The sequence below is a fragment of the Cystoisospora suis genome (genome assembly GCF_002600585.1).
Source record: "Cystoisospora suis strain Wien I chromosome Unknown contig_1122, whole genome shotgun sequence".
Taxonomy (NCBI): domain Eukaryota; phylum Apicomplexa; class Conoidasida; order Eucoccidiorida; family Sarcocystidae; genus Cystoisospora; species Cystoisospora suis.
This window is the reverse complement of record NW_027153923.1, coordinates 24,415-41,443: the sequence shown is the minus strand read 5'-3', so window position 1 is coordinate 41,443 and position 17,029 is coordinate 24,415. Positions and strand designations below refer to the sequence as shown.

The following is a 17,029-nucleotide window of genomic DNA, read 5'->3' as shown; positions in this document are numbered from 1 at the left end:
TTCTTTCTGTCTCTTTCTTCTTCTTCTCTTTCTGTGCATTTCTTTCAAGTGTTTCCTTTATTGCAGCTCATCTTCTCTCAATGACTAAAGAGACTTGCCTAAAGAAGAAATACGAGAAAACAGATGTTGCTTTGTCTAAGCGCATGCAAGAGCCTATACACATACTGTACACATATCTCTATCTAGACATACATAGATCTATATTTATATCTGTAGATCTATCTATCTATAGATTTGTATGTAGAGACATGTGGCTTCACAGAGAAGGCTTGAAGGGGGGGAATGAACGTCTGACTAATGGACTGATTGAATTGAGACAAGAGAAGAAAAAGAAAAAAAAAAAAGAAAAAGAAGAAGAGCAGAGACATGTCTTCTCACACATACACCTCCAGAAACGGAAGACATTTCTCATGAAGCTACTTATCTTCTTCTCCGGCACCCATACATACCAAGGGGAGATCCGCATATATCTAGACATATCAATGGATCCTACATACATATGTGTATGTAGCTACATCTGTCTAGATCTCAAGATCTATGGTAAGTCATTCTTACAGAGAGATCTACACATGATGGTCTCCTAGGCTCTACCGCACGTCTTTTGGAGACAAGGTGTCCTATCTGCCTAGTGCAGCCCAAGTGTATAGACACCGTGGGAATGTGGAGAGAAGAAACGTCTTTCTCTTCAGGTCGACTTCTTACATGCTATGAAAGAAAGGAAAAGCAGGACAGGAGGGAGAGGAATTGAGAGAAAGAAAGAAAGAAAGAGAGAAAGAAAGAAAGAACGAAATAAAGAAAGAAAAGAAAAGAAGCTTACGAGCTGAAAGAAGAGGATGGAAATCGAGAAGAAGGAGGGGTGCCATGATTCGGAAGAGAGAAAGAAAAGCACGAAAGAAAAACGAAGAATAGGCATGCAAAGCCGAGCCCTAAACCTTGTGACTGGAAGGATTTGACGACGCCTCCTTCTTCAACTGCTATCTATCTCTTCTCCTATCCTCTCTTCTCTTTGACTAATGCAACAGTAAAGGACAGACAGACACCCCATTCTCTTACCTTCTGAAGAGCCAAGAAGAAGAAGGAACGAGAGAAAGAGAGTGAGAAAGAGAAGAGCAACAGAAAGAGAAAGAGAGAGAAGAAGCGAGGCGGATGTAGAGAGTAAGAAAGAGAGAGATTGAGGAAAGATGAAAGGAGATACAGCAGAAAAGAGAAACAGGAAGAACTTTGTGAAAGAAGGAAAGAGTTCTGAAGAAGGAGAAGAAGAGACACTTCTCTCTCTCTCTCTTGATCTTCTTTTATCTCCTATCTCTACTAGGCATTCTACACAAAGACAACCAAGAAAGCATAGTATCATCATCGACTCCTATCTCCTATCTACTTCTATCTTTCTTTCTCTGTCTCTTTATCTGTCTCTTCGCTTCTCCTCTTACGTCCTGTAGTCATAGTGGTGATGGTGTATGTGCATGAGGAATGATCAAGGCCAACGAAGTCAAAAAGAAAAAGAAGAAGAAGGTCGGCAGTCTTCTATCGCTCTCTTGTATCGAGCTATCCCCTAGAGACATTGAAGAGAAAAGAAAAAGAAGAAGAGAGCCCGAGTATCGAGTAGCTACATAGCTTCGCTGATATAGAGAGGCACACGCGTTTGGAAATGAACAGAGAGAAGTTATGGGAAGACAGATAAAGACAGAAGACAGATCCAAGATACATGCATACGTAAAATATAGATTAAAGATAGATAGATAGATAGATCTCGTTGTACGGTCCATAGACCTGTATCTACAGATAGATATAGATATAGATGTGTAGGCACCAGTGTGGATGCTTTCGCATACTGGACCCTTGCCTGCGTGTTTTGGATGACTCCTCGATGAGAAACATACTGCAAATGTAGAAGAGAGGTGTCTTTTCTTTCTCTCTTCTCTCTCTCGATCCCTGGCTACGACAGATGGATAGATAGAGAGAGTCATTCTCTCCTTTCTTTCTCTCAAAACTTACGGACTGAAGAAGAAGAAAAGAAAAAGAAAGAGGGAGCATAAGAATTGCAGACACATTCACACGTCTCTTCTCAAGGTCATGTGAAAGTGTGAATCTTCTTGTGATAAGGCTCTACAGACAAAACGCCTCGCTGTGAGAGAAGCACACATACCAAGCCAAAACACGCACCTAGAAACCCCAGGGATATCGGCCTATATCGTACATATACGCATATTCACACATATACAGGTTTGATACGCTCTTTTTGTTTACTTGGGTATATACATATACATATATGCATAGGCGGGGTGCTGATATCTTTGGTGTGTATATACATGTATATATATATATATATATATATAGGCTGATATACGTTTGTACATAGATACAACTGTGTTCCTACATATATGGAGTGAGAAGATGATGATAGACATTCACATAGAGGGTGTTAGCTAGCTAGCTAGCTAGGCAGAAGAAGAACTTGGAGCAGCAGCCGTGGAAGTAGTAGAAGTGGATGAGAATGAGGGGTGGAGATCACGAGCGGATTAAGAAGAGGAGATGGGACATGGGAGTAGGCGGATTAAGAAGAGGAGATGGGACATGGGAGTAGGCACTTCAGACCTTCTGATCTTTCGCAAACAGTCTCTAACTGAAATATACAGATAGAGATAGTCACACGAGGATAAAGAAGATGAAGATGGAGAAAGAAAGGAAAGAGCTTACATGCTGTTGAAAGGAAGAAAAGGAGAAGAGGAAAGAAGACATCTCTTTATCTTTCTCTAGAGAGGTGAAGACTTCTCTCAGGAATCATGCACATTTTCTTTATCACTCTAGGGCTTCATTTGTATGTGTTGGCTTTACCTTATCTCTCTCTTGTCTCTCCTTCTCTCTCTCTTTCTGGTACGGGGACGATGCCTACTCGTCTCCAAGGAATTATTCATGGGGAAAGAAGAAAAACGAAAAGGAAAAGAAGGGCAACGAGTTCTTCGCCAACAAAGCGAAAAGAAGTAAAAGAAGAAGAACGAGGACTTGAATCCTGTATATTCTTCTCTTATCGATCGCCAGACGAGGGAAGAAGGTAAGTGCAAAGAAGAGATTCCTCATGACGGTGGAGATTAAATGATTAGGGTGGTCAGAGGTACCAAAGGAGATCTGCCTTTCAATCTCTCTCTCTCTCATCTATCTATCTATTGGTCTATTTCTCTTTCCTTTCTCTCTAATCTATGTGATCTATCTTAAATCTATCTTCTGGGATCTGAACGGCTCTCTTCACATCAAAAAGCCTTGGTCTCTTCTCTCCTTCTGGTCTCTCTATTCTTTCTATCGGGTTATCGTTCATTCCCGTTCTATCTCTTTTGTCTCTTCTCTCTCTCTCTCTGCGTGTCTCCATCTCTCTCTCTTACGGCCTGAATTTTGCGTTTGACGGAAGAGACGGAGGAAAGCAAGAAAAGAAGGAAATAAGAAAGCGCGGAAGAAAGAAATAAAGAGTGGGAAAGAAAGAAAGATCGATTCGAATACTTGACTACTATCGTAGAAACCTTCGTGTCGAAACAAAAGAAGGAAAAAGAAGAAGAAGAAGCCGTCGATCACTGTCAATTAAATCCGTCTGTATGTATGAGATTTCTTAACTAGGACGCAGTAGAAGAAGAAAAAGAAAGATCTGGCTTATTTCATATCTCTTCTTTGAAAGAAAAAGAGGAAGGAGACGAAGAAGTCCGCGAAAGAGTTGAAAACAAAAAAGAAGTAAGTGTACCTCTATAGGGATATCGCCTATCTCCCAAGGTGTATGTACACCGGCCGCGGGAGAAGTAGATCCCTCAGAGGAGTCGACAGCTTACATTTATCTGAAAGCATAATTACACATCCAAGCATTTGAAAGAGAAAAGTAATAGAAACATACACAAGAAAAAGAAAGAAAGAAAGAAGGGAAAGAAGAAATAGAGAAAGAAAGAACGAAAGAGAGAGAGCGAGATACACATGCCCCAAGTATGACAGTCTATCATTGAAGAGGCCTTTGTAAATCTCTCTCTGTTTTATATCGTGAGAGTCTCCTATAAGAAGAAAAGCATCTACTAGAACCTGAAAGGCCTTAAAGATCTATCAGAGAAAAGATGTAGAAATTAGAAATAGAATGAAGACATGTAAAAGAAACATTAAAGATAGATAGATAGATTAAAGATAGATAGATTAAAGATAGATTAAAGATAGATAGATTAAAGATAGATTAAAGATAGATAGATAGATTAAAGATAGATAGATTAAAGATAGATAGATAGATGTACATACACATGTCTATATGTATACAACTATGTGGGCAGACAAATACGAGCAGCCCGATAAAGCCATAGACGCGGAGAGCTGCGAATATGAGTAGAGACGCATATGGTGTATGCCTAAGAGAAGAGAGGTGTGTAGAAAAATTAACCCATTCTCTCTTAACAGGCTTCCACGTATACCCTACTCAAAATCGAGACTGCATTGTTCTCCACGAAGCAGAAAGAAGAAAGAAGAGAAGAGATGTTTGTTCGAAAGAGAGAGGAGAGGAAGTTTCGTGTCTTGAACGTACTGGCGTAATAGGCGTCTAGTCTTTTCCACGCGATATAAGCGACAGCGGTATAGATGAGAAGCTCGATGGCGATTCTTGCAGCCTTCTTCATCCTTCTCTTTCTTCTTGCTGCCCGAAGACTCTGCTGAGTAGTCGAAGCGTAAGAAGAATATCTCCTTCTTCTCTCGAGGTGATCCGCTTGTATTGAAGTCCCTTCCCCTTCTTCTTGCTCCCTACGAGGTGGCTGGATGTGCCGAGGAGGAGAAGAAGGTAAGAAGCCTCCTGTTGACGTTGTAGTGACGGTTGCGCCCGAGTGAGATGTCTCTCTTCTCCGCCTTAGAGACGAAGAGGAGGACGCCCTAGAGACAGCAGCGGTGACAGACAGACGAAGAAAGAAGAGAAAGTGTGTCAGAGAGAGAGAGAGAGACAGAGAGTGTGTGTGTTTTCTCTAGTTAGCCAAGTTTTGAGAAACTTTCGTAGTAGAAGAGACGATGAGAGAAGTGCAGATGAGCAGGTTCCATTCTTCCCCCATAGTCTGGCTGACCGTACAATATCCATGCAGTGTACATACACCCGAGATGGAAGGAGAAAGCAGATAGCCGAATGACCACATGAGCGTTTTTTCTTCTGCTTTCTTCTCTTCTTTGTCTTTCCTACCTTTTCGATATGTCTTCCAAAGGAATAATCTCTTCATTGTCCCCTGAAGCAACGACATTCGCTTCTTTCTGTCCCTCATTCGTCCCAACCCCAGTCTCTTCTGTCACTGGCACACCTTCTTGTTCTTCTTCCTTTGCAGCATGTTTCTCCTCCTCCTTCTCTCCCTCTTCTTCGATTTCTATTGTCCTCGTCATACCACCTGACGGGGCCTCTTGAAAGAGACCGGCCTCGCCACTCGATCCTTGAGATTTGTCTTCTTCTGCACGAACCATAGAGAAAGAAGAAATCTTGTCAGAGGGAGAAACAAGGTTCGCTATCTCTCCTACTAGGAAGCTCATCGAGAGCAAAAGAGAAAGAGAGAAGAGCGAGAAGCCGCGAATCCTCGGAGTTGCTCTCCTCATTGTCCCTGTTGATCTCTTCGTCATTTTGCTGAAATGGGGCTGTAGAGAAAGCCCGAGAAAAGACTTCTCTTTCTTTTAAGAAAGATGTGATCTTCCGAAACTGTGGAATGAAAAAATGAGGGAAGTCTCCAGAAAAGGGGGAAGCTAAAGGAGGATGTGAAGAGAAGGAAGAGGACGAGGGTCCCCAAATGTCGAGAGAGTTACTATCCTTCCGCCTTGGGGAGGTCACACGGGCCTCTCTTTGAAATGAGATAGGAAAGAATAGGAAAGAATGATTAACGCATGCAGATTCAAATGTATTATGAAGAGATCGATGATCTCTGCCTTATGGAATCCTCTAAAAGGAGACAGAGAACTCCCTAGAGACCCCCATTCATTCTTTCCGCGATTCTCACTCTCTCTGTCCGGACGCTTGTTTGCTGGCTGGATGCGCCGATGCTTGGAATGAATGCGTCCATCGATCGTGACGGTGCATGCAAACCGTTGAGAGATAGAAGGGAAAGAACCGAGAAAAAAAGAGAGAGGGATGTTACCAAGGGTCGGTGGGTGTTAAAGAAAGAGATCGATCGTCCCTTGTCCGTAGGAATCTAGCAGATCTATGGATTCTCGGGAAAGTCGTTCTTGCGCTTTATACGGTTTTCGTAGAACACGATCGGCTGTCGCTTTGGTGACTCTGAAGAGGATTTCCCCTTCTGGGGATGATTAAAAGATAGACCTTACAGACAAGCATCAGGATCGGTGAATGAGAAGCAATGGAGAAGGACGTTCTCGGAGGCAGTCGGATCGAAAACGGTTTGGCGTGCAAAGTTAATCGGACAAGCAACGCCTTTCTCTTGTCTAGATTGACAGAGAAGATTCCTGCATACCAATTGTGGGAACTCGTTCTTCAGTGATGTGTTTGAAGTGACACTCCACTAGAGAATCCGTGAAGAAAAAGACCTGGAGTGGGAGGCGCCCCGGGGCGTGCCTTCGCGACTAGAGACCGTAGAGAAAAGCTGTCAACTGTTGGTATCTCATAACGGGGGACGGTAGAAAGATGAACTAGAAAGAGAAGAAGGAAGAACACTTTTTTCTCTTCTTCAAAGGATAGGTACTACCTGTCCGTGAACTGACACTTTACCAGGCGGAGTACATGGTGAGATTGCCTAGGCAGGTCCGGCGACCGCTTTATGCTTCTCCTGGGCTAACTCACTACTCTCTCTTGATACCCCTGCCATGCTCGTCTTAGCAAGTTAGCAGATACAGACTCTCCTGTTGTATCTCCTTTGCCGATGAAACTCACGGCTTTCTCGACGATTGCTGATACTTCCCAGGACGGAGAAAGATTGATCTCTCAAGATGATGTAGGACGCGCAAAATTCTTCGGGCCAATGTGTCTGTTCCTGGGAAGAGCGTGCTCTACAGAACGGAAAGAATCGACTACAGCTTCTCCATCCTAAAACTAAGAGATACATTTTTGAATGCATTTCAACAGCACAATGGAATTCCCTCGTGCTAAACTGCGAAACAGAGAAACTGACGAAAAAGCCCTTCCGCAGGTGTTGTCAGCGACGAAGGAGAAGCGGTAATGAGAGTACGGTCCTGTAGGTGACTGAACTGTGATACTTGTGAAGAGAGCATGAGAGCATGCATGGCCGTAAAATTTGTGTCATTAAAAGAAAGGGGAATTATGATTAGCGAGAGGGTAGATGGCCTAAGACGGTAGCGATTCTATCGGGGTAAGAAAGCGGGAGGTTGATTTCTTTTCGACGGTGTAACGAAAACAAGGGGGCGCCAAGTTTTCTCACCATCCTCTTAGACAGGTGATAGAGAGACCGAGAGAGATCCTTCCCGCGATTCTCATGTAGTAGTAGATCACAGGGTTCCAGGTGCAGCTAAATGTGTCTCTTACACACATCGCCGTGTCGTACAAGCGACGCTGCAGACTATTGTCTGTATATAGAAGAAAAACTGGGAGAGGTAAGACCCGCCAAGTCAATCTTTTTGCCTGCCTCTCTCTGCAGAAAGTGTCGTAGATTAACTCGGGGTGAATATGAAACAACGGCAGGGTGAGTCGACTTTCTCTGCTAGCCGTCACCTCGCCCTAAGATCTCCACACGGTGCCGTTACTCATGATCGCAAAAGTGCGAAAACGTGAGAAGCAGGGAGACAGGAAATCAAGAGACAGAGGTCTTGCTTTTTCCCCGTATCCTTCGGCAGACGCCGCCATCGACCAGGACCCCCTTGAACCGCCAGGCGGCGGTCAGTGTGACGAAGGACGCTAGACAAAAGGAACAAGGTTGTCTTGTGAGACCGTCCTGGCTAGCTAGACATTGTATCGGGAGACACCCTTGCCTCCTCTCCCAAGAATCAAACAACTCGCGCGCCTCGAAGATAAGGCCTCCTTCAAGCAGCCAGTTCTTCTCACTGTGGTAAGCTCTTCTGTCTTCAGATGCTGCGTAGCCATCCGCAAGAGTAGACAGTAACTATCTATCTATCTATCGCTTCTCGGCCTGTTCCATGGCACGTACGTGATCTGTCACGAGATCTAAGGTGCAGGAGACCGGCCGGCCGGCCGGTCAATGCCCCCTCGTCACCAAAGAGCGACAGAAAAAAACCCGCGGTAGCATCATTCACTTGACGTCCGAAATCTCGCCTAAAATTGGCTTGTCTCGAAGCTCTCAGGGTCTCGTTAATGGCAGCTCGTTCCTACCAACTGCGTGGAGCATTCATTTTAAGGGAAAGGATGATGATAGCGACGGGGGCCTCCGAGTTCCGAGTGGCGTGAGTCCACCTTTCGGCTATCGCTGTTTCTTTAATCTCCCTCTCGCTTCCTGGGTGTCCTGGGGCTCATCCTGCGTGAGCCGGTAGACTCCTCTTTGGCTGCTGTCCAATAAGGAACCGACAACGTCTGACCCGCCTGGTGTAAGACAGGCCATCCAAACGCTAGGGTAAGCGGAATGATAGCTTTCATCGCAGCTTTGAAGTGAACCGATCACGCGACCAAGATAAAAGTCTACCCGAACTAACAGCCATGTGCATGGAAGGATCACCTCTTAGACTTGCTTAAGCCCGTGTTCCTCGTTGCTTCATTACTTCAGCGGTAGCTTCGTTCAGTCCTCAAAGCCTCTTTCCCCCGAACGGTCACACCCAGGGGCTTTCCGACACTAGGCTTGCCGCCTTCCAATACTACTAGACCGTATTGCGTTGCTGAGCTCTCGATTTTGAGACAACGATGTAGATCACAAGTCGACCAGCCTACTGCACTTCGTTGCAAGCAAGTTTAGAGCGTTGATCTCTCCTCAGACAACCGATCGCGCTGCTGTAAACCATCGAAGACGGCCGTACCACAAGGTGGCTCGTCCCTGTGACAGATCCACTGTTAGATTAAGAGACGAGGCCTCTTAATCTGACGAACAAGTCGACTATGGAATGGGGAGTGGGACACGACCAATGTGATAGAGAGGCGTCAGAAGCTCCGTGGAGACTGCGGTCACTGACACTCTGTTGTAACGTGTTCCTTAGATATCTGGAGTGTGTGTTAGCCTACCGCTGATATGGGCGAAGATAGGGACCAGCGTATCTATATAAATATATACAGATATGTATGTAGATGCGTTCTTGCAATGTCCTAGCAAATATATCTCTCTAGTAAGATCGGTATATACAGCCTCATCGGAGGTTTTCCTCGTGTTAAAGAAGTCCAGCTGTGAAAAGGAGGCTTCCTTCATGAAAGAAGCTCGGCTGCAATACGCGTTCACCCTCGGAATACGAACCTGACGTCCTCGATCATTCCTTCTACACATTTGGTTTCTCTCTTGCTATACAACGGTTTACTAGTGACCTTGGAGTACACACAACGACCGCCTACCCACCATAGAGCAATGCTTCCTCCGTCGTTTTCACAGGAAATGTGGCTCTATCCACAAATGTCTATCCCACTTCTTCCGTAAGAAAGACACGTGGCTCCATGGCTTACTTGATCTCTTTTTCAGAGAGTAGGCATGTCACCCCGGTCGAACATCGCTATGTGTATATGGTCCTTATAGTGTCCTTTAGCTACCTACTTCTTTACAAGGGTCTCAGTCCCTTGTCATGAAAGAAAAATTTTGTCTATTCGCAGTCTGCCATAACAGTGGATCTAGTCTACATCGCAGATTTTCTTTCTCTCTGTCCTCTCCCTCGCCTCTCTACAATCCACTCTCGTAACGATAAGAAAAAGTACACTGGCCATGTTAAGAAGAAATCGATCCAAGGAAACAATGCAAAAAGAAAGTTCTTCATTCTCGGATACTAGAGAATTCCATAGGCAGAGAAGGCATCTTCTTCACCTGTCCCGTAAAACCATGTGCAGCTACACGTACAGGTACGTGTCTACATACAGAGCGGATGTGCTAGTGGATGTATTCACATACATATACGTATATATATGTATACATAGGCAGGTATATCAGTACAAGGCGGTCTCGTTATCTCACAATCTGTATAGTTGGCTGAAGTTCTTTTACCATCTACGGATATATATGAAGCGGGAGTAGCAGTTGGAAAGAAAAAACGCATCAGAAATGACATGAAATCTCATGAAGAAGAAGACATGCTCCTTATCATAACACGCTCTTTTCTCATATCTTCGGCCAACTTGGAACTTTCATCCTTCTCTTGGTCGTCCTGAGACCCAAGGCGATTGTGACTCTTCTTCTTCTTCGCCATGGCGTTTTCATCTTCACCCGTGTATCTTTCTTCTGTCTTCTCCTCAGGAATCTCTGGCCCCTTTCTCTCTTCTTCAGTTCTTCTGTTTCTCTTCTTCTCTTGGCGATGACCTCGCAGTAGTGCATATCTTTCAAATACTCCTAGCGGATAGGACGTCTCCCTCTCGCCATGCCCGTCTTCTTCAAATGGATGGATGATCGGTAGTCTACGGTGTCTTTCTCTTCTTGCATAGCCTTTTGCGCGAACAATACGGGGAGGAGATTGAAGATCGCATGCAATCGGACCTGTGTCCGGATAAACTTTCCTAAGTAAAGATTGTAATTGAGTCTGCTTTGTCTCATCTCCGTCTTGTTGACCTAAATCACGCCATCTGCGTGGCGTCTTCCCTTCATCTTTTGGCACACACTTCTCTTCTTCCGATTCTTTTTCTTTCTTATCGACCTCTGTCTCGTTCTTGAGGAAGTTTCTGAACAAGGAAAGTCGAGAATTCTTGTCAGACTCTTTCTCTAAGTTTCTACCGTCCCTTTCTACGCTACTTTCGTCTTTCTCATTACAGACAGAGCTACCGCTAGATGAGATCACCGTTCTCCCATCGATATCTAACACCTCAATCCGCGATCCCCCTATCTGATGTATGCTTTCTTCTTTCTTCTTCTTTGTCTTCTCTTCATGTTTCCTCGCATGATCTGCATCTATCATAGCTAATGCCTGTTGTGTAATCCATTCCATTTCTCCTCGACAAGGAGCTCTCAAAGATTTCCGGTGGATCGGCGACTGAATGATTGCGGTGTATAGGCACCTCCGTGCACAATAGGCAACATGAGTCACGAGCTGTCCAAGCTGTCCATGCATAGAACTTTCTCCTTCTTCTTCTCCTCTATCTTGCCGTGATTCTCTGGCTTCATCATCTTCTTTCTCTTTCATTTCTTCCATGTTCTCAACCCGAGAACCACAAGGCAAGACACGAAAATCTCTTAGTGACGCCGAAGCTCGGCTCGCATGCTGATTGATCATCTTAAGCTGGTGCAAGATATCTCTTGTACGATGTAAACCTTGTGAAGGTTCCTTTTGAAGATTGAGATATTGATCGAAGCGAGTATAGTCAAGGTGTCCATCTCTAAGAATCAAATCTCTATTCAGTTTCTGAAACTGCGGTAAAGAAATGAGAATCTTCTCTTGTTGATCTTTCGTTATGCGACACCTCTGTTCATATTCTCGACGTATACCTTTCAACCTCTCTAAGAGATGTCTACCTAGCTGGCATATCAATTGAAGATACAGTGCCTCACCGTCACTGTCTATCTGTCTTTCATAGAGACTTCTATCTAGAAAGCTCTCCGGATTCTTCTTCATCTCTTTTTCTTCTTGTTCTTCTCCCCCTCCTTCCTGTCCCTCTTGTCTACTTCTCAATGGACTATAGAGATGAGAAGCAGGAAGAAGACGGCTTATAAGAAGGTGGTAATAGAGAGCTGAGAGATGTAGGGGACATGCTGCCATGATATGAGGAACTAACCATGTATGTAGAGACGTGTTGAAGGAAGAGACACTTCTCTCGGAATTTCTAGGAAAGAAAGGATCTTCAGAAAGAGAAGAGGAACAATACAGCTCTGAAACACTTTCTTTTCTATCATTACGTCTCTTCCTACCTATTGTGTAAAGATCATTGTCTATCTTGTATTTACTAGGGACAGCAAGACCTCTCTGGTTCGTTCGACTCCTCCTAACTTTAGTTCTACTCTTCCTATCACGTGGTGTATATACACCTGACGAAGGGATACTTAGAGAAAGATCTTGCAGCACGAGACGACTTAGAATCGATGCTGGGAGCATCGATCCAGCTAGCCTTATAGCCTCTTTGAGATGGTTTACACCTATATCTGAACATACATCAAGCTGTCGGCGTATATACCGAACTACTGAATAGGCTGTACTCCTAGGGACTGAATTCTGACTAAGAGAAGAGAAGCTTTTACCATATCTGCCTAGTAATAAGGAATCGAGATACATATATCGTCTCTCTGAAGAGATTCTTTTATCTCTTCCTATCCGCTCGAGTTTCTGTAGATATAAGCACGTAAGCTTCGTATAGATTCTCGCAGCTAAATAGCTTTCTAGCGTATAGTGAAGAAAAGATAGATGAGTAGAGGAAAGATCCCTCCGCAAAGAAGAAGAAGACGAGACCATCTGTTGAAAGGAAGAGGGCGCGGAAAGATCTTTGCCGTTTTTCTCTTTCGGTCTTCTTGAAGCAGGTCTCGTCTCTATCCTTTCTTCGCGATGAAGAGAAGAAGATGAAAGATTCTCGTTGTCTATCCCGTCTTTCACACGTAGAGCTTCTTCTTCTTCCTTTTTCATTTTCACTAGTTCGTTCTTTTGCTTTTCTAACGTTATTCTAAGAGTCTTTAACACCCGGCGAAACCATATCACTGGAGAGACATACAACTCACTCAATGTTGTCTCTTCTTTTTCTTCTTCTTGTCCTCTCTTCATCTCTCTCTTCCTTCTTCTTCTTCTTGGATTCATCTCCTCCTTCTTCTCTCTTCTTTCGAATGGGTCGGCTTTTCTTTCTTCTGCTTCTTCCCGTTCTCCTATACTTGTCTGTCTCCATTTACTCTCCGTGATAGGGTTGGCCGTGTGGCTAGGAAGGTGTTGGCTATCTTCAGTAGACATGGCTGTACGTGTCTGTGTCTTGTCCGTCGAGGAAGGAGTCTTATTGAGACGTGAAGAGCAGGAAGAAGTGTTGAAGAAAGAGAAGTCTTTAGTTGTTTCAGATGCGAAAGAAGGAGAATCTGAGTAGGTAACTAGACGAGAGAGAGTTCGGGCAAATAAAGGCAACGCCGGAATCAAGAGAGAAAGAGGGGGAGAACCTGACGCTAAGAGATTTTGAGGTGTACGTCCACCACCGTCAATAGAGGCATCTTTCCCCTCATTCTTTGGATCATCTTTACGCCGAATATAAGCCGAATCATCTTGAAGTTGCTTCCATGTGATGTACGCAAAACGTGAAAGATAAGCCTGAGGTAAGTAGAATGCCCCAGCATAGAGAAGATTTTCTCGAGTGGAAGTCTCGAAGAGAAGGAGAGAGCTATCTTCTATCCTTCCTTCCTCTGAGTCTCCTGTGAATTCTCCTAGCCCTGTGATCTTCTGCTGAAGATTTCTTTTAAGAAAGAGTCGCTGAAGAATTTCATTGCCAACATCTCGACTTCCTTCGATTAAAGGACGCATAACGTTAGGATGAGAGAAAGAGAGAGAAAGATCTTTCTCATTCGTTGCAGATAAGGGATTTTCTATGTCTGCTTTCTTACCTATTTCGTCTTTGCTTGTGGCTAGACTGTCTTTCTGTTTATTCTTCACATCTCCTTCCTGTTGAGTTTTGCCGTCCTGGGCAGTGGGAGCAACGATCCTCGAAGAGAAGACCCCGTGTCTTTCTTCAGGTGTACATACACCCCACGGCATCCTGCCTATGGCCAAGGCTAGCGAGGAAGAAGATGACGCACCTTTGATAAGCAAAGCAAGTTCATGGAGAAGAAGAGGAGAAGGAGAAGAAGAAGAGAAGGAAGACGAAGAAAGAAGATCTTGACGTGTCGTTAGGATTTCATGTTCGATCCATGTGAGGACATTCTTGGCTGTCTCAGCTAGCCACCACCGTTCTTGTGCTGGATGTCTACTTGTCTTCCTTCTTATCGATTCTAAGCGCTGAGAATAGTAGTCACCGCATACATGTCTTTCTTTTCCTTCAGTCTCTTCTTCTTCTTTACAGGATATAGAACGGAGATAAGAAAGGAAAGCTCGACGTTGGCAAGTGAGCTGACCTTCTCCTTCTTCCCACGGCATATCTCCTTCAATCATCTTCGAAGGACCTCCATACAGTTGAGTTAAGGACCTCTCCTTTTCTTCTTTTTCTTGGCGAATCCTTTTCTCTTCGATCAAAACTGACCGGTTCTCTTGAGAAAGAAGAGCTGTAGAAATGTGTCTAGGCGAAAAGAAAGAAGAAGAAGAAGTCGATAGACTCATAGGTAAACCTCGAGTGAGAATCTCGTAGACTTCCGTTAGAAGAAGATCATCACACCCCCCCGTGTCATGTTCTTCTTCTTTTCTCTCAAGAAAAGTTGTCTTTCCATGTGTTTCTCTCGTGAAAAGATCTCCCAATCCTAAGCTAGGCGAAGAAATCTTCTTCAGATGTCTTTCTGTGTCTTGCGTTTCCTGCCCTTCTTCTTCTTCTTCCTTGGTCGTCTCTTGTTGTCTCCTTCTCAATTCCTCATACAAACGTTTTTCGAGGTGTACGTACAGCAGAGCCATAGTCACTTCAACTTCCTCTAGAACTTCAACAGGATACTGACGCGAGTGATAGAAATCACATCTTCGATCTCTTTGAAAAGGAGAGAAGAAGGAAGAGGAGGAAGAAGAAGAAGAGAGACCATCTATAAGAAGAATGAGATCTTTCGCAGTATAGTTAGGGAGGTTTGAGGAGACAATAGATAGAAATCTCTGTATAGCATATCTATGATAGGGATGATGGGATATACGCCAGTCATCTAACGAAGAGATAAAAGAAGAGAGAGAAGGCTTCTGACTCCTCACACCAGATGAAGAGAAAGAAGAAAAAGTCAACTTCTCAGAGAGAGGTGATAAGAGAGACGAAGCGAGAAAGTGATCTATCACACGGAAATCAGAGACGTGAAAGTGTTTGCAGACATAAGGGACTGAAGAGAGATCTTTCTTTCGTAAAGATAAAGATGTGGAGAGAGACACATGAAGATACTTCAAAAAAGACCTCCATGAAACATGAGGAAGAGATAAAAGACCTTCGGCCAATTCCCCACGCTTCTGAAGCTTCCAGGCAGACCGACGAAAACTTCGAGCATCGTAAGAGGGTGCTTTTCTACATGAAGGGACAGGAGGAAGAAGATCTAAAGACGAAGAAGATGATGAGTGCGTAGAAGAGGAAGAAGGAGAGAATGAAGGAGAGGAATGAAGAGAGCGAAGAGAGATGTAAGAAAGAGATTTATATCTTGAGATTCTCCGGCAAGACATATGATGGTGACATGGCTCTCTTTGAGAAGAATGGAAGTGGAAGATAGAGGAAGATGCTAAAGACGGAGAGACAAGAGAGAAACGAGGAAGTGGAAGGGCAGGAAAAGAAGAATGAAAAAGAAGAGATGAAGAAGGACAAGAAGAAGGATACTGCGAGAACGATGAAGGTGAGGAAGAGAACGAAGAAGAAACCGAGGAAGAAGAGAGAGACGAAGAGGAGAAAGAAGATGAAGAATTGGGAGAAGAGACTCCCTGTCTTCTCCGTTGTAAATGTGAAGAAGAAGAGCGAGAAGAGAATCTGCGAAGTGTCATTTTGACCCCACGCGAAGAGATGAAAAAGGTGGATAAGATAAAGACATCGTAGAGATGATCTCTCGAAGGAAGAAAAGAAGAACAACGAGAAAGTTGTAGTATGGGAGACTACAGATCTCTTGTGATGGACTGCATTGACGAAGAAGACGACCGAACTGGGAATTGAAGAGAGAAGACCTTGAGAAAGAGTGAGAAAGAATGAGGCAAGTAGGTTGAAACGAAGAAAGAGCCGTAAGAAAAGAGGTTCGCTGTCCCCTAGGAAAAACAGGAGGAAAAGAAGGAAGATGTGTGTGTGTAGTTGTCATTCGGACAGTGTACATACACCTGAAAGCCTGGTGTCAATCCTGTAGGTTCTTCTTCTCTAAAGACAAAAAAATTCACTAAGAAAAGAAAGGAAACTCTCTCTCCTCACTATATCTCCTTGGATGTATGAAGAGTCGTTCTATTCTCCTACTGAAATGACCGGGAACGATAGAAGAAATGAAGACCCCTGTCCACGTCAACGAGAAGAATCGCAGAAATTGCAGGCGAAAACTGTGACAAGAGAAAGAAGAAGCACAGAAACAGAAGATCGCGGAAAGAAATCGACGTGGCGAGTCAGCATCTACTTGTTTGCATGCTATGGCTGCTTTTTAAAGAAGAAATCCATCACGTGGAACTAGCATTCTGTGCTCTGAATATAAGGATGGAGAAGTTCAGAGAGTGTGTAACCTGTGCGGTATACAGGGATTTGTAAGTCCTTGTCATCTATAGACACATGGAGCTATAGCGGAGTGTACGATTTCCTCTGAAGTGTGACTCTTCTGACTGTCTCCGACGGATGGATTGTCCTGTCTTATCGCTGATAGGCGAGAAATCTTGAGAGGTTCTTTCGGCTTGCTTTTCAAAGATGTTTCTTTTTTTGAAGAGGAACGAGTCTCTCTCCTTCGTTTTCTCTTCTTGTCCAAGAAGCAGTCGTGCAGATTGCAGAGTCCTGCCAGCTCAGAGGTAACTCCTTCACGAACATGAGGGCTGAAGATCTTCCTATTTACTGCTAGTAACCACTGTATAAGCAAGGTTTGATGGCTATATATCTGTACGTAGCGACATAATATGGGTAGTGAGTTGAACCGCTAGAGAGAGCGGTCTAAATTCTCTCTCTTTCTCTTTCAATCTAGTTCCTCATATTCGTTGTAAACTGATAGAGACGTCTTTCCACAACTATCTCTCTGTCCGATTTACCATCCCTACCATCATCTCTCAGAGAATGATGGATGGAGAACTCCTAACATTCATTCCATCCACTGACTCAGGAAAACACAGGAAGGCACACAACCTCACCTGGACACCCCCTTTCCAAAGATCCTTAAAAGAGACAGGGAGAGAAAGAAATCGAAAGTTTCTCTTCCTTCCTTCTCTATGTATCTATCCTCTTCCCCACACA

At 44.1% G+C, this 17,029-nt stretch overlaps 2 protein-coding genes across 2 annotated transcripts; both read right to left on the bottom strand.

Annotated features, from left to right (window-relative positions):
* Nucleotides 1–4,537: 4,537 nt before the first annotated feature.
* On the bottom strand, nt 4,538–6,365 carry CSUI_002704 (uncharacterized protein; the record flags this gene model as incomplete). The annotated part of the gene is made up of 2 exons (XM_068062903.1): nt 5,174–6,365; nt 4,538–4,875 (listed from the first exon to the last, which is right to left on the bottom strand). Coding segments are annotated over exons 1-2 (762 nt in total), but the record flags the coding sequence as incomplete, so codon positions are not given.
* A 3,480-nt stretch (nt 6,366–9,845) lies between these two features.
* On the bottom strand, nt 9,846–16,227 carry CSUI_002703 (uncharacterized protein). Its single transcript, XM_068062902.1, has one exon. The coding sequence runs from the start codon at nt 15,604–15,606 to the stop codon at nt 10,132–10,134; it is 5,475 nt and encodes a 1,824-aa protein (XP_067925122.1). The 5' UTR covers nt 15,607–16,227; the 3' UTR covers nt 9,846–10,131.
* Between the last annotated feature and the right edge of the window lie 802 nt (nt 16,228–17,029).